General features: G+C 45.4%; 1 protein-coding gene across 1 annotated transcript; it reads right to left on the reverse strand.

The window, feature by feature from the left end:
• Positions 1-510: 510 nt before the first annotated feature.
• Positions 511-15,960, reverse strand: cav1 (caveolin 1). Its single transcript, XM_083916518.1, has 3 exons — positions 15,611-15,960; positions 14,486-14,653; positions 511-2,675 (listed from the first exon to the last, which is right to left on the reverse strand). The coding sequence occupies exons 1-3, from the start codon at positions 15,644-15,646 to the stop codon at positions 2,334-2,336; spliced, it is 546 nt and encodes a 181-aa protein (XP_083772644.1). The 5' UTR covers positions 15,647-15,960; the 3' UTR covers positions 511-2,333.
• Positions 15,961-17,923: the final 1,963 nt, after the last annotated feature.

A 17,923-nucleotide genomic window follows, 5' to 3' on the forward strand; every position in this document is an offset into this window, starting at 1 on the left:
TTGAACACGTTTCTGTTCGACAATACAGTTTACAGCGAGAGTCCGGGCACAATGATGTGGCTGCTTTTGGTGGAAATGAGCTCGAATGCAGTCGAGAGACCTCTCCCCAGCCTCACGAGCATCGCCCAGCACGCTTTATTTGTTTATCGAGTAACCATGGAGATGCTGTGCCAGGTTGAGAAAAAAAATAAGCCTGTGAGCAACACTGAAGGCATGAGGCTTCACTGACACAGACTCAGATATTATGGAGGGTTTGGAGGGCGCTGCTGATGGAAATTATTTTCATTCTTATGAATATTTTCCACCAGTGGCTTCGGACGGCTGGTTCCTGCAGCGCAGATGAATGAAGCCAGTCACCGAGACTCCGCTGTGAGTCATCACACAATTAGATTTGCTGTGACTCAATATCACAAGTGAAGAGAAATAACAATAAATCTACTGTTAATATGGGACTTTAATGAGAGGCACATGCTGGTGATCACTTTAGATATGAGGAAAAACAAAAGCACACTGGATTATATTAATTTTTAATGTGCACAGCGTGATATTGTACAGTAAAAGCAAGGAAAAGGAAAAAAAACACATTTTCTTATAAAAAAAATCACCTTTGGAGCTTAAAAACACAGTTCGAGGAACAGGTGCTATGATACCGTCCCTGTGAGAAGACAGCAGGTAGACTGAAGGTGACGGAGATAAAGCGAGACCCCCCCCACCCCCCACCCATACCATCCCTCCCTTCACCCATCTCTGGGGTGCGAGGCATCAGTTTGATGCTCTCTTTTAAGCATCGTGTCCACAGTCAAGAAGCAGGGCAGCAGAACAAACTAGTCAGGGGGAATAAAAACACACGAAAACGGTTAGGAAGATAATAAAAAAGGGGGGGATGGTGCAAAATTATGACCGGATAACAAATAAAAATGCTCTCAAAATCACACATTTTTGCTCACATTATCTATATTCCAATGCATTAACCTGTGTAAGTACCACAGCGCGAAGGAAACATCTCCACACAAGCGTGTAGCTGCACATTCACGAGTGCAGAGTGTGCAAAAGTAACGGCTAGTACTCTATTACCTTTGCAAAAAAACAGGAGACAGGAGATCTTCATTAGTGCTATTCACAAACAATACTTCCCTGTAGATTAGTGCACTGGAATGAGGCCGTCGCTTGTAAAGTCTCATTTTTCTGCATCGTCACCCGTACAGTACAAACAGGACATTAACACAACGGCACTGAAGTTAAACCCCTCAAACTTCTTCATAGTCACGGTGTAGGAAATAAAAACAAGCATTCACTGTGGAACTATGGTGATTTGAAAGTGTTTAGCTTCACTAAAAGATGAAAGTTGGTCAGAAAGAATAGTTTTTTTATGCAAAATTCAAATGCTAACAATCTCTGTCACACACTCGTGTAACCATGAGGATAAAGGTGATGAAACCTGCGCTGGGAAAAGAAGCTGACGCAGATCATTTCTGCGTCTTAAGGCTGTGTGGCGGTGGCGGTGGCGGTGGCGGTGGCGGACGGTGAGTTGCTGGCAAGGCGACGCAGGTGCATGCAGGAACGAGGGCAGGTTCAGTGTGTCAGACCGCTGGAAAAGCCGGGGCGGAAGGGAGGGGGGGTTGTTGATGGGCTGGAGGTCATTGTGGGGCAGAGGGAGGGGTGTTGCTGTGCTGTTCGGCTGGTGGGGTTGTTGTGTTTTTCGGCTGAGTCAGATAGAATTTGGCAGCGCTCACTCTTTCTCTCTCTCTCTCTGCTTTGACCTTCCCGACCCCGACATCCGACGGTCCTGCCCTGCCCACCGGCTCCAAAAACAACCCAACACTAATAAGCTCGAGAGAAGACAGTGATAGACCCTGACATCCCCTCTTCACATGAATCGATCAAAGGTGATGAGCTCTCCACAGAAGAATGGAAGGAATTTACATCGTGTGGCAGAACAGAAAACACATACGGAGCTCGGTCGCTTGCATAATGACGCTAACGGTGAGGGATAAAAAGAAAACAAACTAAAACACAAACAAAACAACAACAGAAACCCCGGAGAACAACCCTTTGATTTCCTGTGCCCACCCGTTTTGTGAAACCAACACTGGAGAGAAAAAACAGGTGGTGGGAAAAAAGGCGGAGTCACGTGTCATGAGATCACGCCCCCTTCACTCCCAAACGACCCCGCCCGGCTCTGGAAAAGTCTCACCTCTCGTTTTCCAGAGGTCTATTTCTTTTTCTTCCTTCCTCTTCTGACTTTTCCCTCCATCAGTGTTGCTCTAGCCCTCCCATCTTCCCTCCCCTCTTTCCGTTAATCCTCCTCCTTCTCCTCCTCCTCTTTGTCGATGCTACACCTCCTTAGTCGTGCGGATTCGGATGCTGCTGAAGCACTTGCCCATGGCCTCGAACAGGGGGTCGCAGAAGGTGTGCACGCAGATGGAGTAGACGCGGCTGACGCAGTGGATCTCGATCAGGTAACTCTTGACGCACGGCACCACGGCCCAGATGTGAATGAAGGACAGGATGGCGAAGAAGATTCCCCAGATCAGCGCCAGGGGGATGCCCACCAGAGCCGTCAGCAGCCGGTAGCACCAGTACTTGGTGACGGTGAAGGTGGTGAAGCTGGCTTTCCACACGCCGTCAAAGCTGTAGGTCCCTGCAGGCTCGGCGATCACGTCCTCAAAGTCTACCTGGAAAAGGACAGGAAGTGGAAGGGTAAGAAAATGTCGGGGGAAACACTTCTGGCAGATCTAGAACCAGATCTAAAAGTCTTGTTTCTTGTTTGTTTGGATCCCTTTTAGTTGTCATGGTGGCAGCAACTACTCCTCCTGTGATCCATATTAAGAGCTGGAGTACAATTAACAAATACCTCAACCTGCATTGCAGATAGTACTGTATACAGTTCAATAGAGAACACATTCAATTACATCAACTGTTACAGCTTTATTAATCTCTATGAACAGATTCTGCCCAGGAATATAGAACCTGAAGGCAACGAGACAAGATTCGGACAGCGGGAATGTGCTGAAATGCAGCCTCGGGTGATTCGGCTTTTCATTTACTTCTTGTTATTATGTATCTGCATTCATGACGTCACGTCTCAACTCCAACTCTACACTCTTATCTCAAGACTGTCGCTCGGAAGAGGAAGTCTCAGCTTCTACAATCGGATCTTCCTGTCAGCTGATAAATGAGCCGCTGATGGTGAAGCATGAATAAAACAGCTGATGCCCAGTGCCGTGCCAACAGGTGCAGGTGCGTCGGACACCCTGTCTTGAACACAAGAGCACTGCATTCTTAATGAGGCAAGTTTACAAATAACACCGCGGCTGATTGGGTTACAGCTCTGACACAGACACCAAACCAGAGAACATGCACCTCAAAGCCTGTTGCACACCGCTCTGAGGAAACGTGTCGCTCAACCCCGGTAACCGTAGCAACACGGTGCACGCTGCAGACTGAACGTGCCCCTGAACTGATGCACGCTCCATTTTCTGCTGAGTTGATCCAATGAAATCCTTCAACGTTTAGAGCAGGAAACTAACATGATACGATGATATCTTACTGTAAAACCAAGTTCAACTTTTATAGTTTGAAGTATTGAAAGTGTAAACAAAATACAAGCGACCATCATCCACTAACTGTGAACTGTACTGTGCACAGAGACACTCAGCAGCATTGGACTCATCATGGTTAGGGCTCGTCAAATACCTTCATCCACCGCCAGTAGGATTTCACAAGCGCCCTGATATGGTGCAAATTAAAATATCACACAAGCTTTATAGTCCTTCATTCTTTCCACATAAATCAGCTGCTTCCCTCCCTGTTAATGTGTCAGTTTGCTGATATGGAGGTTTGGGATTCCTGGCAAGATTTACATCTCCAGCGGTGACTGGTACACGGTCTAACCACCAATACACTGCCCCGCCCAAAACACTGGGCCCTTAGGGAAGGACTCTGCTGCACTTTGTCTCCAGAACAGCTTGAAAACATCGAACTCCATAAGGTATGTATATATACAGTATATATACATAGATATACAGATGACAACAGAGGCCTATGACTATACCTATGAGGTTAAACTTGGATCAAAACGGACAAAGTAAACAGTCAAAATTTCAGCTATTCTTAGGTTAAATGATGGCTACAGACGGACCAGATGTAGCCAATAAACCTTTGTCAGGACTTCATCTGCTTGGTGGTTTGATATCCAAATAATTATCATCCTAAATCGAGTTCCTAGAAGCTTTTACGTCTTCTGTTGTATACACACAGTGTGCGGTACGTCATTGTTCGGAAGAATTCTGTGGTGCAGAGGACGTGACGTCTGTTATTTCTGCGTTCTGTCGACTAAACAGAAGTAAAACGGCACAGTCAGTGTGACCGGCGAGGGTCGAACAATAACCCACAGAACCTCAGTGTTCGTCAGCAGCAACCAAAGAAGGATCATCCCCCGTGCCACCCATGTTTGACTGTAAAGTGATGTTTCAGGGCCTAACTCCCATAACCACCTCCCATTAAGATGAACACTGTGCTTCTTTACACTCTAAACACGTCTCTCACCTTAAAATGTGACCATCCCTGCAAGTGTCCGTGACCCCACCAGCGCTGTTTAAAGAAGGGAGGGACACTGGCACACTGTAAACACAATGCACACTCTCTCTCTCTCTCTCTCTCTCTCTCTCTCTCTCTCTCTCTCTCTCTCTCTCTCTCTCTCTCTCTCTCTCTCTCTCTCTCTCTCTCTCTCCCTCCCTCTCTCTCTCTCATCCTCTTTACAGGCTTCTGAGCGCAGAGTCAATATTTATGTTACAGTCACTTGGAGACCGGGTCTCGTCTAACAGACTGGCCGGGCTACCGAAGGCTAATGGCTGTAATATCAATAAGTCACACAGATATTATCCAGTGTCACGATGACAGTGAAATGGAAAAGTGCAGTGTTTCATTCCTAAGCGAGATATTATCTGTCGGGGAGGACGTGACGCCCACTTACACAAGCATACTGTCGGCACTATAGACGAGCACAGTGTGGTTTACTTTGAACTGTTTAAGAACGTTTTGCAATGTCGTATATTCAATCTCACACTATTCAAAGGGACTTATTTCTCTCTCTTGCACATTAAAATCCACATTTGGGGTAATTTGGGGCGGCAGTAGCTCAGTCCATAGGTGACTTGGCTGGGAACCGGAGGGTTGGAGCGTGGACTGGTGGATGGAGAGCTGCCAGTTCATCTCCTGGGCACTGCCGAGGTGCTGTTGAGCAAGGCATCGAACCCCCAACTGCTCGGGGCGCCGGTCACTGGCAGCCCCCTCACTCTGACATCTCTCCATTAATTGCATGGATATAGGTCCTGTCTGTGCATGTGTGTGTATTTCGGGCCTGTGTGTGTGTGTGTGTGTAACATGAACAATAAAGGAATTCTTCTTCTTCTTCTATAGTGTTTATCTGCAATATCTATCCATCCATCCATCCATCCCTCCCTCCCTCCATCCATCCATCCACCCATCCCTCCCTCCCTCCATCCATCCCCCTCTCTATCTATCTATCTATCTATCTATCTGTCCATCCATCTATCCATCCATCCATCCATCCATCCATCCATCCATCCCTCCCTCCCTCCCTCCCTCCACCCATCCCCCTCTCTATCTATCTATCTATCTATCTATCTGTCCATCCATCTATCCATCCATCCATCCATCCATCCATCCATCCATCCATCCCTCCCTCCCTCCCTCCCTCCACCCATCCCCCTCTCTATCTATCTATCTATCTATCTATCTATCTATCTATCCATCCATCCATCCATCCCTCCCTCCCTCCCTCCCTCCATCCATCCCCCTTTCTATCTATCGCTCTATCTATCTTGAACAGATGTGTTTATCACCATTTAAATGGAGTAAGACTGAAAGAAACCCTGCGTCTTATAAACGGACGTGTTAGTAACAGGCTTATTTTCTTTCTTTCTGAAGTCACATGAGGAGATGGACACCACTCCTCCCATCTCCGTCTGTCTGTTAAAGATTAAGCAGGATCCAGCAGCCTGTTAGCTTAGCTACAGCTCTGTTCACATGTAAACAGCACCTCTGAAGCACACTAATTACAACTTATTTGATTCAACCGTGAAACCACAACTTGACGTTCTTACACATTTAGATGGATTATACACTATACAGTGATCTTTAGAGGTGCTGCTAGGCCCATTTATTTCTCTGGACAGAGCCAGGCTTCATGTTTGCAGTCCCGTGTCATGGCTCCAACTTAATATCTGACAGGTATGAGAGCAATACTGATCTTCTGATTACGCAGGAAAGCACATAAGAGGATTCCCCAAAAAGTAACAATGTCCTTTATCTACAGGAAAGGACGATGCTACCTGTTTTCCCATTGCATCTGTGTCTTAAAACAAGAAGATAAAGAAGGTTTTTAACTAAAATAAAGACATTTTAACTCGATTTGTTGTAAAAATACAACTTAAAAGACAAAAAGAGTTGATAAAGAAGGGTATTTTGTGAATGTGAAGCATGCAGACTACACATCTAAGGGTTTGTTTCATGCTAAGGCTCAATCCTGGGTATCTTATTTTGTAACCAAGCTCTTAAAATATACTACGTTTAAGAAAAAAGGCTTTAAAACAGCAGCTTGTAAGGGCGATTCTTTTACCCCGAGCTGCAGCATAAAGCCTCTCTCACAGCACCAACTGGCAGAGCTCAGCCCGGCCTTATAATATAAATCTAACTGCAGCCACAAAACCAGCGCGGCGTCCATTTAATTTTTCCACAGCTACAAATTTTAAAGTGGACCCACTCTGCTCCAGTTTCCAGGACTTTGATTGAGACTAAATGAGGGCCTTCTGCAGAGAGGCACAAACACAACCACAGCAGGGAGGTGGAGAGGTTCGACTTCATAAAGTGAAGCTGTTTGCTGGTTGTTTTTTTGTCTTTCCACAGTTTTAAGCTTTCTGAGTACTGTTCTGTTTCACGACATTATGAGGAAAATCATCATCATTGCCTGAAGTTTGGCTCTTTGACATCCAGGCTGGTAAAAATCACCACCTTCAGGGTCGACAGTGTCACAATTGTTTTTTTGTTTTTTTTTGCTACTTAAAGGGGCAGTGTAGAGAGTTTAGGGGCATCTGTCGGCACAAGTTGAATAATCATTCATTCATCTTCAACCGCTTATCCCGGGGTCGGGGTCGCGGGGGGGCTGGAGCCGATTCCAGCTGACATCAGGCGTGAGGCGGGGTCCACCCTGGACAGGACGCCAGTCTATCACAGGGCAGACGAACAGAGACAGACAACCATTCACAGCTAAGGGCAATTTTGTAGAGTCATCAATTAACCTAACACCTGCACATCTTTGGACTGTGGGAGGAAACCGGAGAACCCGGAGAAAACCCACGCAGACACGGGGAGAACATGCACACTCCACACAGAAAGGCTCAGGCCGGGATGTGAACTTGGAACCTTCTCACTGTGAGGCGACAGTGCTAACCACTACACCACCGTGCGGCCCACAAGTTGAATATAATATTCCTAAATGTGTTTTCAGTGGTGTGTAATCACCTGAAACCATTGATCGCTGTGTTTTCATTAGCTTAGAATGAGCATTTCATATCTGGAGGGACACAATCTTCCACAGAGGATTGATGCTAGAGTGTACTTACTGAATGTAACTGGCATAATGCACAAGCGTCAACACTTTAGCAGCTAGGTTGCTATGGCGGCTGTGGCTCAGTGGGAGAGTGGGTCGTCCTCCATTTGAGAGACCAGGTTCGATCCTTGGGCAAGACACTGAACCCCCAATTGCTCCCCGTTCTGCGCATTGGTGTGTAAATGTGGTGTGAATGGTAACATTAGATAGTCTGTAGATGTCCACTGCCATCAGTGTGAAAGGGTGAATGTGACAAGTAGTGTGAAAGCACCTTGAGTAGTCAGAAGACTAGAAAGGCGCTTTATAAGTACAAGTCCATTTACCATTACCATAAAATGTTAAGGTTAGTTTCAGGAGAAAATACAGGGTTTGGGTAACGGTTACATCGTGTTTCTTACAAGATGAGTCCCATCGTCATGTTTGTGAGAATCATGTCAACAGCGAAGTGTCTGTGAGACACATAGCACACACTTTATCCAGTAGGTGTCACTTTTGTGCTTTCACTCATGCCATGCCGCTGTATTGGTGAAATGTTTGCTTCTATAGAGATTAATGGATTCTTGGATGTTACATGTTGATGACCGTTAATGCTGAGCAATAAATAATCTATCAAAAGCAGGGAGCAGAAGTTGGACTAGTTTACTAAAATGTGTCTATTACTAGCCTGTCTATCGAGCCCCTCTGTGACTTTAAGTTTAGGCTTAGCCACTACACTGTAATGAATTATAAAGTAGATAATTTTCGAAGATGTCCTCATGTTTATTCACTACATCGCATTGTAGTAAGGTTCAAATAACCGCCTGCGTGTTAAAGGTTGGTAAAGGTTGTTTTTTTACGGGTTTTACAATGACTTTCTGTCACATTCTGTTTCCATGGTAGCAGCCAATAGCGTTGGGCGTTGCGGGTTGCCAGAGTTGTCTGTTGTTGGGTGCAGCTACTGTAGGCTGGCACTGGGTGAAATGGAGTTTGCCAATCCTGCAGCTGCTTATTTGTCCGAGCAGCTGAGTGAGCGGAGACGGGCAAAAACCAGAGTCAGTATAGGCCGAGCATTCACTCCATGGACTGAGAGAAAGGAGTTCAACGGCATTTAAACACACGCCCAAATGGCCACCTTTCTCCTTGATCGGTAAGCTAACTTTCATGTTTACTAAGCTGTAACGGCTAATGCTAACAGCTAACAGTAACTTAGTTGTTACCCTGTATAAATTATCACTTGACATGGTGCAGGCTGATCGTTTGACACACTCAGCAACAAAACCTGGCAACCCAACTGCTTTAATTATTTTTTGTTATTACGAAATAGATCTTGAGACTCTAGATGGCGGTGTTTTATTCTCATTCTCCATATTCAACCTTTAATGCTTGTGCAGTATGCCAGTTATGTTTTGGTAACAACATTCAGTAACTACGTAGCCCTCCGTGTTGCGCGACCACGCTTCTACAGAAGCCCAGAACGAACAAACCAAACTTGCTCTAGTCCAAAGGAAACAGGAATCCATTTCAAGTAAAGTCTCAAAGTCCCATGCTTCACCGGAGTCCTCAAGTTTTAGCAGTTATTAAATGAAGAAATGCAAAAACAAGCATCTACAGAGTAACAACCATTTAAAACACAACTTTGTGTACTTTCACTGCAGCAGTCCAGTTATGCTGGGTCAAAGCCTCAAACCTCTACGGTCCAATCAGAGGTTTGATATTTAACAATGGAGTCTTTGGGTCAACATGTGACCAGTCGCCAAGGCAACCGTATTATTGAGTCAATACAGTAAGGCGATGTGCTATTTCCAGAGCTCTATCTTCAGGCTGTCAACTATGCTTGAATAGACAAAGTGGGTCGCCGGAGGAGAAGGTCAGACTGTTGCACATTAATGGAGTCTTTTGTTGGTTGGGGGCTTTGGTAGTGAGAGGCAATGTTTGGTTTGGTTCAGCAGGGGAATTAGGATGATTGGCAGCTGAGACGTACAGTGTGTGACTAACAGACACAGACTGCAGACTCATTACACACAGAAAACTGTCTCTCATATTAAAGCTCTGACAACAAATGAGTTCAACACATTACCCTGGTTGCTTTTAATTTGCTTTCTTCCCCAAACACCACAAAACCACCTCTCATAAACCCTTTCACCCTACTTCTAACCCTGAGTAATTACTACTTGCATGAATAGCCAATCAATTTAAACGAATCTATGAAAAGAAATACATGCTTGGATGCTTATTTGTGTGATGCTACCCGTCTTTTGCATATATTTTCGTGATGCATATGTAGTTTTGTTCAATTTGCATGAGATTTGGATGGAAACAAATACCAGTGCACCGAGTTCGAAAGACTTTCATGAGCACAAGATGTCTGAACTCAGTGTGTCGTTGTTCAGTTGTGATGAAAACACAGAGATTGTCAAAACTGGAGGCGTGAGATTTACACACAACAATGAAAATAAATATATAACCGGATGAACGTCCCATTCATTCATTCATCTTCAACCGCTTATCCCGGGGTCGGGGCCGCGGGGGGGCTGGAGCCGATCCCAGCTGACATCGGGCGTGAGGCGGGGTCCACCCTGGACAGGACGCCAGTCTATCCCAGGACACATAGAGACGTACAGAGACAGACAACCATTCACACCTACGGGTGATTTAGAGTCATCAATGAACCCAACACCTGCACGTCTTTGGACTGTGGGAGGAAACCGGAGAACCCGGAGGAAACCCACGCAGACACGGGGAGAACATATGATGAGGAGTTAAGTTATCATTGTCACGCTGCGGTGAGGTTTGACCTGTCTTAGGGTTTTTTTGTCTTGTGAATTTCCTGTTTTATTTTGAAAGGTAACTCTCCTCTCGTTCCAGGTCACTTGCCCTTCCTCTGGTGTCACCGGTCTGATGTCATCCCCTGATCCCCGATTGTTTCCACCTGTGGTTCCCCTCCCTTCATGTATAAAGTCTGTGTCTTCCCCTCCCTTCATGTATAAAGTCTGTGTCTTCCCCTCCCTTCATGTATAAAGTCTGTGTCTTCCCCCCTGTCCTGTGCCAGATTATCTCGTACCTTGTGTCGAATGTCTCCAGCGTTTTTTCCCGCAGCCTTGTTCATGCTTTTGAGTTCATTGTTTCCACGTTTAGGTGTTTGTATTCCTTGTTTTTATCAAAGTAATTTTTCCATTTTTTAATTCTCTTGTGACTTTGTTTTTGTTTATTCCTCCTGGACGGAGCGACTTTATCTTGTACTTTACTTTATTACTAGCGACTTTCGTTTTGTTCCTCCTGTGCGGAGTGATTTTTTTGTTTGTGGCTTTTTACTCTGTGCCACGTTCTCGTCGTCAAGCTAATAAATTCAATGTTGATCCGCGCACCTCCGCATCTGAGTCCTCATTCCTGCCTGGGCCTGACAATCATAGGTTTTGTAGTCGCAGGGGGGAGTATCTCATTCTTCTCTATTTGACCTTCAGGACTTTGAGACAAACTTCTCACAACTTCCTATTTTTTCCCGCTCCACTGACCCCTCCTCTCTGCTAAATAAAGACATGCAGAGGAAAAAAAAGTCTCTTTGCAGGGTAAAGACTCCACATGCATGTCAGTAATGGAGCTTGTTTGATGTGGCCAGGTGATTGAGGCCAGCTGCAGCAGCTACAGGAGAACAGCTTGTCTTTTCTTTTCTTACGAGAATGCAGTGTGTCTCTGTGTGTGTGCATCTACATACAGTGTGTCTGCATACACAGTACACACATTTACGTGCGAGTGCTGCATGAGGGGGGGCTGGGGTGGGATGCGGTCACAGTGGATCTCATAATGAGGGTTGCTGGAAGGGATTCCCCGCTTGTGCTTTTCACTGAGGCACACCAAACACACGCTTCCAGTTGGCAGAACATTTTCATTGACCTCAAAGAACCCCGGAGAAGCAGCAAACTGCAAAAACGACCGGCTCATCACAGTTGATCGTGAAATCCAAAGGGAGGCAGCGAGCACCTTTGGGTTCCTCATGGTGGAAAGTATTTCTCTACACGTGTCAGAGGTTCCTCCAAATTCTGTTGGACTCGGTTCGGCATTCGTGAAGGGATTCTGCCTGTTTTTCTAAGCAGTTAAAAGCACTGGTGTATGAAGCGTTCAGAGACTTTAATTGAGTAAAAGCAACAAAAAACAATAAACGTAACTAAGTAAAAGTAACAATGGCACAATGTAGAAATACTCTAAGTCCTGAATTCAAATTTTATGCAAAAGTATTTTCAGAAATGCACTTAAAAGTATTAAAAATAAAAGTGCGCCTTACAATTTTATGTTATTAAGGATTACATAAGATGATGAGTTATGAGGCATTATGATATAAGTAGCATATTAATGTTGTAATTGGCTGAGGTGTAGTTTAATTTACTTTTTGAAAATCTTAATCTGTAACTTTTACTGCAGCTGGAACTTCTCAGATTAGAGTATCAGAATACTTAAAGGTTAAATATGTAGAAACTTCATTTAACGGGGCGTTCAAGAATGAAAGTACTGCTTTTCCTTAATTTAGTCTGAATTAATATTAAACATGTTTTTTACGGGTTCTACAATAACTTTTCCATCACATTCTGTTTACATTGTATCAGCCAATAGCATTGGGCATTGCGGGTTGCCAGGGTTGTCTGTTGTTTGGTGCAGCTACTGAAGGCTGACACTGGGTGAAATGGTTATTGTTCCCAGCAGCTGAGTGAGCGGAGACAGGCAAAAATGAGAGTCACTATAGGCCGAGCATTCACTCCATGGACTGAGAGAAAGGAGTTCAACGGCATTAAAACGCACGCCAAAATGGCTACGTTTCTCCTTGATCGGTAAGCTAACTTTCATGTTTACTTAGCTGTAACAGCTAACGCTAACAGCTAACACTAACTGTGAGTCAAACTCCTCTAATGCTTGTTTTTATGGTGTGATTTGCCGGAGGGGACGGGTTCAACAGGCTCAAACAGACTTCGGTCTCCTGTAGGCTACTGGGTCTACCGGGTCTGACCAACCTGGCAACCCGACTGCTGGAATTATGTTTTGTTGTTGCGACTACGCTCTTGAGACACTACATGCCGGTGTTCTGCTCATTCTCCATATTCAACCTTTAAAAGAGAGGTAATGCTGATTTTGATCCAGGTCTGTGTCGTGGCAGTGATGCCATAGATGAACCGTGTTTGGTCTGTCTCCATGGCAGAAGTCCCCGTACAACAGAGCATCAGAGGACTGCCAAAACAAAAGGTTTTCAGCAGAGCGTGATCTCCGTTCTCCCGCCAATGAGACAAGGCCAAGCACCATTCATCTGAACACAATCCCAACACTGCCATGACCCGAAGACCTGTACTTAAGCACAGTTAAATGCCTCAGACTCTCTGTAGTTGTATTGTTTTTACAGTGTACATACATGTGATTCCGCATAATTTCACCAGTAGTCTGTTGAGTTGATTAGAGAGGGGCGGGACGATCATAAAGCTGCACTCTATTCTGAGACTGGAAGGAGAGTCTGACTCACTGTCACAATGGAGGAGCGTTGGAGGGAGGGAGAGAAAGCAGAGAGAGAGGTAGAAGAAGTGGAAGCAGAGCAGAACACAGGCAAAGTCGTTCTGGGGGGAAACTGTTCATGTGGCAGAGCTGGAAGGATTTAAATATATAGTGGTCACAGGAAAGACTATGGAGCACTTTCTCAGACTCCGATACACTAAATGTGCCTTACAAAAAAAGTCAAATATGAATGAATCCCATGTGATTTCCCATATTTGTCACATGTGCAGCAACAGGTCACATGGGACACTTAATGATGAATCCACATGCTCCTCTTCCCTGTGTGGTCAGTGGCTAGTAGTCCAGGGTTATCTAAGGGTAAGTCAGTAATGTCAGAAATAATTTGGAACATGGCAGCAGCCAATTAAAAGCCACACATTTGCTCCTCTGACGCAACTACAGGCATGCAGGGAAGAAGAAGAGAGAGAGAGGGAGGAGAGGAGAGGAGGGGAATGGAATGGGAGGAAAGAAGGGAGGAGAGGTGGGGAGTGGTGAGGGATATCCCCTCAGACTACTACTTGGCTACTTGGGTGTTTCCCTGTTTTACAAGGCAGAGATCAGGCATTTCAAAGAGCTGACCCCACCTGCTCCACGCCGTGAGCCCTGTGACCCCCACTCTACAGAAAATACCGCTCCAGCTGGAGAGGAGGGCGGCTGCTACTCCGCTGCTCCCCGCTTCCATGCAGACGCGTCAGGTGGCTCCCAACGCACCGCTCCTCTGCTGCTACAACCTCTCTCCCTCTGCTCACTCCTTTCACACTTTAAACAAAATAAACACTCGGTATTTATGTGCCCAGACCGCTCTCTTATGGAAAGAATTTGACTTTCCCAAGAGCAAGAGGTGTGCAACAATGTCTGTGGGAAATGCCTGTTCCAACAACAGGAAATTCGTAATGTTTCCTCTGTTGGAGCGAGGATGTTCCAAGTTTTCAAGTCCGCTGCTTGTACGGACGCGCAGATATTTGCACATGTGGAAAAGCTTGCCGTTGTTTCGCCTCAGTCGGCTTTGAAACATCTGCCTTTTCCTAATAGGGGAAAGTGTCTGAAGGGGAACACTGCTGGAATCACAGCGCCAATGCAGCGCGCAACAGATCCGCCGTGCGCCTTTGACGCACACCCGCACATAGCACCACTTTGACAGCTCTCCTACACTTCGGCACAGTTTCCCCAGAGTTTATTTCAGTTTACAGTGATTCTCGGGCGGCTCCACTGAGCGGTGGTTAAGTGCAAACACTGCAGCAGGTATTTTGGTGACGTTATGGTTTCAGTTGGCACGAAAGGCTCACACCAGCAGCGCGTTTAACCCCCAAATATAAAGCTCAGAAGTCAACAGGTTTCACTCACCTTGACAACGTCGTCGTTTATGCGCTTTGGGTCCCGGTTGACCAGGTCGATCTCTTTGGTGTGGACATCCTCCATCGTCTTCTCGTTCAGACTGTCGTTGTCCATGTCTTTGTTGTTAGGTTTGTATATGTTCCCTTGTTTTCGGATGAACGGCGAATGCAGAAACTCCTGTCGGGATCCGGAGGAGGCAGAAAAAAGAAAGAGAGTGAAGAGGAGGAGGGATAGTGTGCAGTGCGCTGAGAGGGAGAGAGACTGGAGCCGCGAGTTACCAGCCTGCCCCACAAACAGGGATGGGTTTAAATGAACAGAAAGTGCAGCACCACACCCCTCGATCCAGCCGCAAGGGGTCCTCACCACCCGGAGAGAAATCTAATATCCTGACCTGACACACACAGTCGATTCAACATGTACCTGTTAGCATGGCAACCGCTTTGAGAAATGCGTAAAAGCGCACATTCCAAATATAAAACAGTTACCTCTTTAATAGACTTGATCTAAATATATTTTTGAGCAAAATGGTTGTTATGAAGTGTATTTGTAATCTGACTTGTGAATACACGGACACATTTAAGTTGCGTGTGTAAAAACACGTTGGGTGTCCGTGTCCATCGCCTTAAAACCGAGTGCGTAAAGACAAATTGGTCCCCCCACAGTGCTACTTTGTTCTGAATCTTTTGCACACATCCTCACTTACTCACAGCCGTAGTGCTCCATTAGTTAGTGTTAAAGCACGTGCAGGATTTATGGCTGAAATCCTGTTAGAATAAAGACTTCTTGGAGCTTTTACGCATCAACATATAAGTTCCATGGTTGATGCGTAAAACACCATAATAGGTTGCGCTGTTAATAAAGGTTTTCGCAGGTAAAAATCTCACACCTACATGCTAATGTATACTCAATGGTCCTTCACATTCCCCCAGCGCGTGTGGGAGAAGCGTTCATGACTAGGTGCCAGAAAATAAGATAACGATTGAAAGAAAGCGCCCTGGAGTTGGAAAAAAACCTCCAAACTTCAACTCAAGGACGCAAATTATGAGCGAGAATGATGAGTTCCTTGATGCAGAAAAAAAAGTGCGCACCAGCTGGAAACAGTGCGGGCTGTTCTACATGAGAGCCATACTGTACCTCTTCTGTTTCGCCGTCCTTCAGTCCTCCTGTCATGCTGTTCTCAAGTTTCGCGCGATGAAACGGACAAGAAGACAATATGGGAAGCCGAGCGGGAGGCGTGGATGCAAAGTGAGAGTACTGGGGCTCTTCTCAGGGACCTGTATGGTCCTCTAATCCCTGCCCTTTTTGTTGAACGTGACTAGAATTGAATGTCAGCGGAGCTACGAGGGGGGAAACCTCCGGTGTTTTCTTCGGATTCCGCAGGAGCGTCCTCGCAGCCCCGGGAGTCACCTGTGAGCAGAGGCAAGGGAGCCACCCTGTAACCTGTCCGGGTGGAGGAGAGACTGACGTGCTCTCAAAGTAAAGGAGTGTTGTAACTGCCGTGGAATTACTTTATTTGGGGATCGGGGAAGAACACAGTAACCTATCTGTTCAGTGAAATGTGGGCGTTAATTGGGAATGACAAGGTGTGGATATTTGCCATGCCTTAGCCTCAGGGAGACGATTATACACTCAAAGAGCAAGGAAAATAAATGCATGCATGGGGAAATAAGAGCTTTTCAGGATTCATTTAGCTCTTTGAGTAAATATAAAAACTCTCCTGTCACCACTTGCTTCCTTTTCCCCTCAGAATATAAATTCATACTCATATTTGCAGCCTCGATGAATTGAATTGACACTAAAGCCGTTGTTGTTTTTGTCACAAGCTTTGGAATCCATGCAGGTCACTCTGGTTTGTTTACATTCTTGTAATCAACTCACCTTGGAGTGACACCAGCTGGCACGCTCAGCTGTTTTCAGCCACTGGATGTGAGTGTGTCTGACTGGGGTGACATTGAAATTATAGGTTATTTCCACATTTTTCTGAGTTCTGATACGGTTTTTTGTGTTAGAGCAACATGCACAGAGGTTGCTCTGTTTTGTGCCGAGCATTTTATTTGTTACCAACTTTGCTTTGTTCTGTGGTAGCTGAAAGACTCAAGAACCACTTTCTAATAAGACTGTCGTTATAATGAGTTTATAAGATGTAAGTAATGTTTTTTTTTTTTTGCTCGTGGATCTTGAGCAACAGCTGAAGTTTCCCAGCCACATCACTGCCACCACCCTACGGCCAGACTTGGTTCTGATGTCCACAAAGCAGGTCGTGCTTTTGGAGCTGACAGTCCCGTGGGAAGACAACCTGGAAGACGCTTTTGAGAGAAAGCTATCAGAGTATGCAGGACTGGTCAGTGACTGACAGCAGGCAGGATGGAAGACTAGGTGCCTCCCAATAGAGGTGGGGTGCAGAGGTTTTGCGGCCCGTTCTCTAAGTATCAGTAAGGTTCAGGCACCAAAACTGACGTTATGGAAACAGTTTTAGCCTGTAAAAGGTGGCCGTTAGGGTTAGGCGTCGAAACGACTTGGTGAGGATTAGAAAAAAGGTTGTGGTTGGGTTTAGTACATCCAGGACATGAATGACAACTGAAAACCAGCCCTGCTCGCCTGGGTGAAAGTCCTGTGTTTTGGGATCATCCACCAGCCTTCCTCCTTGAGCGGTGATTGCCGTCTTATACTACGCTTCCTGCTTTCAGTACATTGAATACACATGCAATAAAAACATGGCAAATGCACGAATGATTGCGCTCTTGCTCTCGTTCTCGTTCTCGTTCTCGTTGTTATATGTTCAAAAGATGCACGAGAAAAGCCTGAAACATGTCATCCTTGCAACACTAATACACACCCTCTGTAATTGAACTCTTAACTGTTGGCTTTAATGGAAAGGGTTACAAACATTTCTACGTATTGCTGCCATGTGACGACACCGCCCTTCGATATCTTTGAGACTGTGCGTTACTGCTCCTCTTCTTTGGAAATCTGCTTTACCTTTCCCACCTTTACGACAGCCTTTGTTTTAAACTGTCAGGTTTCTTTAACCTTTCCTGTTTAAAAGAGATCGAACTGAAATCAGTCGCTCAACAGTGAGGAAGACAGCATGGTTAGTCTCCTTTCTGTAAGTCAGTACACAGAAGCTGAGAATTCTTAAGGGTTTGAAGACTCCTATTATTTGCATTGAACTTATTTGTCTTTGTGAACCGGTTTGTCTCCGTCCTGACTCATTTGAGTTCAGTGAATCTTTGTTTTGTTGCCTTTTATTGTGATATCTGTGTCGGAAAGGTGCGATATACTGTACATAAGCATACAGTGATACTCTTCTCTACTTTATTAGGCAAGGCAACTTTATTTGTAACGCACTTTTCATACACAAGGCAGACTCAAAGTGCTTCACAGCACAACAGGTCATGAATTCAAATGCATTACAGAAAGACAAAGAGAATAAAAACATAGACAATA

The sequence above is a fragment of the Echiichthys vipera genome (genome assembly GCF_963691815.1).
Source record: "Echiichthys vipera genome assembly, chromosome: 7".
Classification (NCBI taxonomy): domain Eukaryota; kingdom Metazoa; phylum Chordata; class Actinopteri; order Perciformes; family Trachinidae; genus Echiichthys; species Echiichthys vipera.

Bases quoted from the DNA above. Each gene is read 5' to 3' on its own strand.
- cav1 (XM_083916518.1), bottom strand. From the start codon at position 15,646: ATGACAGGAGGACTGAAGGACGGCGAAACAGAAGAG. The intron at 14,654-15,610 runs GTACAGTATGGC...GGATCCCGACAG, and splicing joins AGGACGGCGAAACAGAAGAG to GAGTTTCTGCATTCGCCGTT. The intron at 2,676-14,485 runs GTGAGTGAAACC...GTCCTTTTCCAG, and splicing joins TAAACGACGACGTTGTCAAG to GTAGACTTTGAGGACGTGAT.